Genomic DNA, 7,649 nt, shown 5'->3' on the forward strand with positions numbered 1-7,649 from the left:
GACGGCAACTTGGTCCAAACATCATAACTTCAGTCTTGTTCTCATTTCGACTAAGGAAGTTAAGAGAGAACCATGTCTTAACATCATTAAGGCAGTGTGAAAGTTGTTGAACTGTGTTGTTTTGTGCCATGGGAAAATAGATCTGGCAATCATCAGCATAAATGTGAAATAAAATGCCATGCTTCCTAAAAATCGAGCCAAGGGGGAGCAAGTAAAGGGCAAATAAAAGAGGGCCAAGGATTGAGCCCTGGGGGACACCATGTGGAAGAGGAGCAGTGGAAGACATAAAATTGTTGATTTTTACGCAATGATTTTTACGTAGGATGTTTTTGTCCTTGCTAAGAGTGGTGAGTGCATCCCTCTCCTCTCTACTGATGTTGGAAGGTGGTGGTTTGGCATTGCTGAGGCAGGATGAAACTTTGATTCTGAGTCGTTCTGCTTCACCCTCTTTCATTTTGTTGTCAAGAATCTCTGTCTCTGGCTGGGTGAGCTGTCTGTCAGATAAATTCTTCAACCACTTTTCTGTCTCCCTGGCATGTAATTGCCTACTGGAGTATTGTCCTACACTGAATGTGTTGTTATTGGCATTGTGATGGTGTTGATAAGTTATTAGTAAGCTAAACTTGTTTTGTTGTCGAGTCTTGGACTTGACATGCTGTGCTAAGCGTGCCTGATCTGTACAGTCCATCACTTGCTGAAGTGTGATCTGATCTAGACATGTTGTTAGTTTTTGTTTAATGTGCTCTTCTTTGGCCTTCAAGGCCTCAATAGTAAAATTGGTCTGTCTCACCAGTTCATTCAGCAGCTGGGTCTGTGCCTTCTGAAGGATCTTGCTTGCCCGGTGCCCACTGACTGAAGATTTTAGTTCCAGGCTCTTGGGAATGATGTCACATTGTCGACATCTGAGGTTGAATCGCAAGTGGTTCCTGTAGTCTTCCCTCTTCCTTACTGTTTTCTCAAACGCTCTTACTAGTTTGAGGCAATCCTGGCCAAAGTGGTTCAAAATATCCTGGAACCCAGACCCAGACCAGTGGTCATTCCGTATGTTGAGGGAGTATCAGAGAAACTGAGACGTTTATTTTCTAAACATAACGTCACAGTGACTTTTAAACTCCAAAATACATTACGGCAAAGACTGGTTCATCCCAAAGATCCAATCCCCCGGCACAAACAGCGTAATATTGTGTATGCTCTTCAGTGTCAGGAGGGCTGTGATCAGTCTTACATCAGGGAAACTAAACAGCCACTGGCCAAAAGGATGGCCCAGCACAGAAGATCAACATCATCAGGCCAGGACTCTGCAGTCTACACTCATCTCCAGGCCAGCGGTCACTCTTTCAGGGATGAAGATGTTCACATCCTAGACAGAGAGGAACGATGGTTTGAGAGAGGAGTAAAGGAGGCCATCTTTGTGAAAAGAAATCGTCCATCGTTAAACAGGGGTGGAGGCCTCTGGGTTCAACTGTCCCCCTCTTATAATGCTTTTATTGCTAGTATCACTCAACCCTCTGTGAATAGTAAACAGCCATCAGTGTGCTAATGATCCATTGTTAGGCTGATGGTCCTTCTTGACCATGTGAGCAGCTGGTTTTGGTTGTCAGCAGCAAACTGGTTGATCCACTCTGAGAAGATGCTATTTAAGAGACAGAGCTGAATACAGCACCTCAGATTGAGGAAGTCTTTCGGATGAAAGACGCAACGTATCTACATTTTTTTGCTTTGTTTAGTTTTTGTTTTTTTGAATGTCCAGAGGACCAGATTGAACTTTTTTAGAATCCAAACTGGTTTCATGGTACGACAGAGCAGTGCATAGATCTTGCTGAGAGCCCCCTTGGTATCAGACCTGCATTCCAAAATCTTAACCACAAAATGTTTAGAGGGGTACAAAGGAAAACAATCAGTTAGACCTCACTAAATGCCTCAATTGCAGATATCTGAAGAACTGTGACTTATGGATATTAAACTTCTACACCAGCTGCTCAAAAGAGGAAAACTTATCTTCATCATAGAGCTCATATTGTCAGGATGGCACCATCTAGTGGGCCTTCCCCCTGTCTGTTCTCCCTTGTGTCTGAATTGATTGTTTTGATTATCGTCACCTGTGTCATGTCCTGGTTGTGTGTATATAAAGTCTGTCTGTCAGTTCTGTCATTGTCGGTTCGTCGTTGGGTATGTCCTGTCTTGTCCTGCCTGAGTGATCGTGTTTCTTGAGGCCATGTAAGTTTTGCTGCCATGTCAGCCCTTTTGATTTATTATTATTATTATTAAAAGTATTTTTATTTCATACATTTGCCTCCTGAGTCCTGCCTGCGCAACTGGGTTCTTCTGTCCTGATCTGCCACGAAAAAACCTGACACATATAGTGAATGTACTCCATTCATGTCCCAGGCATTAAAAGTTGTATCAGTTACTTAGGGAGTAAACATATACCTGTAATTATTTGACGCAGGTGCCACAAACAGTAACTTTGTAACAGTAACTTTGAAGTAGGATTATGGAAGCACCACACATTAGCCACACCATAAAATGTAAGGAATGAGTTGATTGATTTAGCTGACTTAGTCAGAGTAGTTTTCCTCATTGAATTACGGTCAAGAGATGAAAGCACACAATTTGTGTCATCACCAATTATAAGGTTGCATATTCGGTTTGGTTGAAAAGACGTTATTGAAAAATGTGAAGTCATCCCAGTTTGATGCATATACTGAAACCAAAATCACTGGGAGTGTGTATAACTTCCCTACCACTATAACATACCACCCAGCAGTGTCAGTATGTGTACATGAGGCTGTAAATGGTACCTGCTTGCCTACCATAATGGTTGCCCCTCTTGATTTGGATTGAAAATTAGATTCAAACACTTGGACAGACCCTTTTTTTTTTTTTACCAAAATTTCCACTGTATACAGAATGCACATGGGTCTCGTAAAAAAGCAATGTCAGTTTAAGCTCTTTCAGATATGACATAATTTTCCAAAGTTTTACTGGACCATTAAGGGATTTCAGATTCCAGCTTACACAGTTCACTGGATGGGCATTAGAGTGTCTAACATCCTTAACACTGGTCATAAATGAACAATATGATATTATTGAATACACACAAACAGCCAAACGCCAACACCTGACAGAAAAGACAAACAGATCTGGTATAAACACACCCCTATCTCCTACACGAACACAGAGAGAACAGCAACATATATCAACGGAGAATCCACACATCTGTGTTTATACTGAGGAGCACAGCTCTACCTGCTTGGGCTCCAGTCAGCCCACATATGAGAGAGAAAAAAACAGCCAAATATTTAGACATACATAAACTTGAAAAGAATGCTGATTATGGGAAGCCAGTCATGTTTTTTTTTTTTTCGTCCTCGCCGTCCATCGTGTGTGAAGTGAAGCCATGCAGGAAAAAGTAGCGAACATCTCACAGCCACCTCACCTCCGTGAACACCGCTCGAGCCCTGGCCACACTTGGTGCGTAATCCTCTGTGATGATGATTGGTGAATCATCATCACATCAAGTTTGAAGTGATGATGAAGCGGAGCGGTCCATGACTGCGCGCACATTGTAATATTTCCACGCAGTCTTGGTAGTAGTGTAATTTAGCTACAATAGCCCTCAGCTTATCATCTGACTTCTTCCCGCCCAGTGTCTGGTGCGGGCAATCGACCAGTGGTGACTTGATCCGCTGCAGCAGCTCAGTTAGCATCTAAGCTACTGCCGCAGTGGTGCTTGACTCTGGCATCTCAAGGACGCATAAGATCCCCACGTTGCACCTTCTCAAATGCCCCTCCATGTCCTCACATTTCTTCTTCAGCCCATTTATTTCACCTTTCAGTTCTGTCACAGTGCTGCACAGAACTCCAACTTCATCTGACCAGGTGGAAAGTCCGTCTTCAACATCCTTCACGCTCAGTCTCAACTGGTAAATTTCTGCTCTGAAAGCCGTGATGCTGTTAGTCACCTCCGCTCTCACAGCTTGAAGCTCACTTTTAATAAAGTTGAGATCCTCCGAGAGGGCAGCCCTCATCGCCAATATGATTATCGCTGAAATTTCTTCTTTTATTGAAGCCAGAATGTCCGACTTCAAGGCCTACACGTCCATTTCTCTGGAACCTGGTGAGGATGGAGCCGAGACCCCAGCTCTAGAAGTACCATGGCCTGAGGCAGCATCAGGCCCAGTGGCCACAGAAATTAGCTTAAATTTCTTCAATTTTGATGCCATATTTCAGCTCTGACGAGTCGTCACACGACAATGCTGACTCCTGGAGCATCCGATGCAGAGGCAGCGAGAATATCCTCCTGAAAGGCAGTTTTTAGTTAGTAATGGCAGGAGCCCAGCTAAACACAACCTAACGTGTCGCCACCATCATGTCCCTCCCAGTCTGTTTGTTCTTTTTCTATTATGTAACACTTCAAAAATGAAAATGATTTGGCTTTTACAAAGTTTATTCCTTCGTTCTGTCCCAGATGCTGCAACAACCCTCACTTTTTCTACAAAACTAGGAACCTTTAAGGAAGATTGCATCTGACGCGGTGCCTTCTGGAACTCCAGCTGTAAAAGATCATGGTGTTTGCAGACCTCCTGGAGCAGGTGGGCAGCACAGGACGCTTCCAGGTCCTGCACGTGACGCTCCTCTGTCTTCCCGTCATGATGATGGCCAGTCACAACCTGCTGCAGAACTTTGTGGCCTTGGAGTCTCTTCACCACTGCAGAGCACACTCCAACCTCTCTGGGTTTCAGCTGAGCCCAGAGGAGACGCTGCTCATCACTGTCCCTCTGGATTCTGTTGGGAAACCTCAGAGATGTCAGCGGTACGTGAGTCCACAGTGGCACCTTGTGGACAGGAACTGGAGTTTGGCTTCAGACAAGCGTGGTGAGGATGAGGATGAGCTGGACATTGTCCTGCAGGGATGCACAGATGGCTGGTCCTACAACATGACTGAAAGGACCTCCACTATCATATCTGAGGTATGGCTGCATGCTCCACCTGCTTCGCATCGAGGACTTCAACACAAGTTAGATGTTTGTACATGTTGTTTGATGTGATAGTGGGATTTGGTGTGTGACCTGCGCTCCTTTAAACAAATGGGACAAACGATTTACATGGGAGGTGTGCTCATGGGGGCTTTTGTGTTGGGGAGCCTCTCAGACAGGTAAGATTTACCTTTTCAACTCTAACTTTATTTAAAACTCTAGCAGTGCACAACGTGTCTGAAGCAGAAACTCTGACAATAATATGTTATTTTGATGTTTTTTGATGAACAAATTATTTCACTGACGTCATTATCTTCCAGATATGGTCGACGAATGCTCCTGATTGTTTCCAACCTGCTCATGGCAGTTTCAGGAACGTGCGCTGCTTTCTCCCCCTCCTTCTCCCTCTTCTGCCTGTTCAGGTTTGGTTGTGGGATGGCTCTGTCTGGCGTCGGCCTCAACTCCTTATCACTCAGTAAGATATAAAATTTAAAGAACAGAACAAATCAAAGGCATACTCATTTTTTCATGCTAGAGTTTAACAACTACCTTGTAAAATATATGTTCTCCAATCTCATGCAAAACTCCATGAGACCTTTTAGCTCAAGAAGTTGTTTCTTTGTGCGTAGGCCTACGCACAGAACCACAGTTCAGATTATCAGGCTTTCTTTGTGTCCTGGAATTCCTCAATTCTTCCTGGATGACTTTAAAGTCCAATGACAGTCACCTGACTGAGAGGAACGCCCTCCTTTATCTGAACCACAGAGGTTGTCAGCCTTCAGATTTATGTTTTAAGATGGCCTGTTCATAATGAGGGTGGTACATAAGTCTTGTGGTACCAGACCACCCTAGGCCAAAGGCCAAAGAGTGATGATCAGTTTTACAATCAAACATGAGGACCAGATCTTTGAAAAATGAATAAATAAAGGCGTAGCACTGCCAATTGGTTCCCATCTGGTGGTTTTAGATCTGGTGACATGGAAGACTGACAGTCAGGGTGAACTGGCAACATCTGATGGAGGCTCTGACAATGAGCTCTTCCACTCCTTTCTCCAGTAGGTTTTTGTAAACCATGGGGAGGTCTGGAATGTGGACTTCGAATAGGTCATGTTCAGGGTCTCTACTGCAGATGGAGCTTCCAGGAGCTGTAATTTGAAGGTCATCAGTGCCTTTTGAGGTGACTACAGGACAAGACATTGGTGGATACCAGTGATCATGGAGGTCCTCAAGGTAATGTAGGAGGTCTTTATGACTGGTTTATTTGAAAGGACTCCTGAATCAGCTAACAGGTACATGTAGGCTAGAAGGACTGAAGTTTCTATGGTTGTGGGAGCAAAAACCTCATGCTAGGCCATAGACAAGGACAATCTGTGTGGCATACCATTGTTAAAAAAAAAAAAAAAGATTGACCGTAGCATGTGTTTCAACAATCAGATGCCACGTTTCTCAACCTCTGTGGAAAAGTTTACTGTTGGAAGGTGCTGGAAGGGCCACACCGATCGAGTCTTGAACCTCAGATTCAGAAGGAGCAGCGTGCCTTTTGTCCTGGCTACAGAAAAATGGACTAGAACTTTTAATTTTGCAAAGTTTTTAAGGTGTTCAAAGGAATCTGACTCCCTAATCTGCATGTGTTATGTGGATTTGAATGGCTGCAATCAGCTGCAACATTGTGATGTGATCAAGATGAGAATCAGGTCCTCTTAATCTGAGGCCATGGATCTCGCCTGAGCAGGTTCTCTTTGGGATGGGGTGAACTTTTGACTCAAACAGAGGACTTCACATATCTAAGAGTCTTGGTCATAAGTGATGTTAGGGTGGAGCAGTAGATGATTATAGTCTTCTCCATACTAATGAGAGTGTTGCTCTGGTCTGTTGGGGTGAAGAAGCAGCTGAGCCAAACTGCAAAGCTCTCTGGTTCATCTACTTTCTTACTATTTGGCTAAAAGGTGGGATTATATTCAAAATAACAAAATCTTCAGTGCAACCATCTGAGACAGGCTTCCTTTAAAGGGTGGCTCAGCTATTGCAATCATGGAGTACAACCACCACTATTCCACATTGAAAGGACTCAGCTGAGGTGGTTTGTGCATCTGATTTGGTTGCCTCCTGAGTGCTTCTCTTTAGGGTTTCCAGGAATATGCCACCTGAACAGATGCAATATTTTGGCAGCAACCATCTTACACCAGGGGACAAACATGCAAGCTCTGAGTATAAACAGATTGGACAAAACTTTTGTTCTAATCTTTGGGATATAAAATGGTGTGCACTATGCATTACTTTAAATAATGTTATTTTTTGAAAGTTTTTGTCCATTTCTAAAAACAGCCCATAAACCCCTCAAATAAAAATGTCTCATTTGGTTTAAAGTTGTCGAGTGGGTCCCCACCCGTGTGCGAACCGCCACAGGGACAATGGCGGGTTACTGTTACACGATTGGACAGCTGATCTTCACATTCCTCGCTTACTTCATCAGGGACTGGAGGTGGTTAACGCTGAGCGTGTCGCTGCCTTCCTACGCCTTCTTCCTCAGCTCATGGTGCGACACCAAACTAAAGATAAGCCACTGGAGGCCTGCCTAAAGTTTCAAATATTTAGTGATGCAATATATATGATACACACACACACATACACATGTATATATATATATATATATATATATATATATATATA

General features: G+C 43.6%; 1 protein-coding gene across 1 annotated transcript in view; it reads left to right on the top strand.

The window, feature by feature from the left end:
* Positions 1 to 4,568: 4,568 nt before the first annotated feature.
* Positions 4,569 to 7,649, top strand: part of LOC119420591 (solute carrier family 22 member 6-like) — a 14,190-nt gene continuing 11,109 nt past the window's right edge. The window contains exons 1-4 of the mRNA XM_037688008.1: positions 4,569 to 4,973; positions 5,055 to 5,158; positions 5,300 to 5,454; positions 7,347 to 7,515. Of these exons, the coding sequence (XP_037543936.1) occupies positions 4,569 to 4,973; positions 5,055 to 5,158; positions 5,300 to 5,454; positions 7,347 to 7,515 (833 nt within the window). The remainder of the gene's footprint in view (positions 4,974 to 5,054; positions 5,159 to 5,299; positions 5,455 to 7,346; positions 7,516 to 7,649) is intronic.

Source organism: Nematolebias whitei, chromosome 14 (assembly GCF_014905685.2).
Source record: "Nematolebias whitei isolate Nwh7 chromosome 14, NemWhi1, whole genome shotgun sequence".
In the NCBI taxonomy this organism is placed as follows: domain Eukaryota; kingdom Metazoa; phylum Chordata; class Actinopteri; order Cyprinodontiformes; family Rivulidae; genus Nematolebias; species Nematolebias whitei.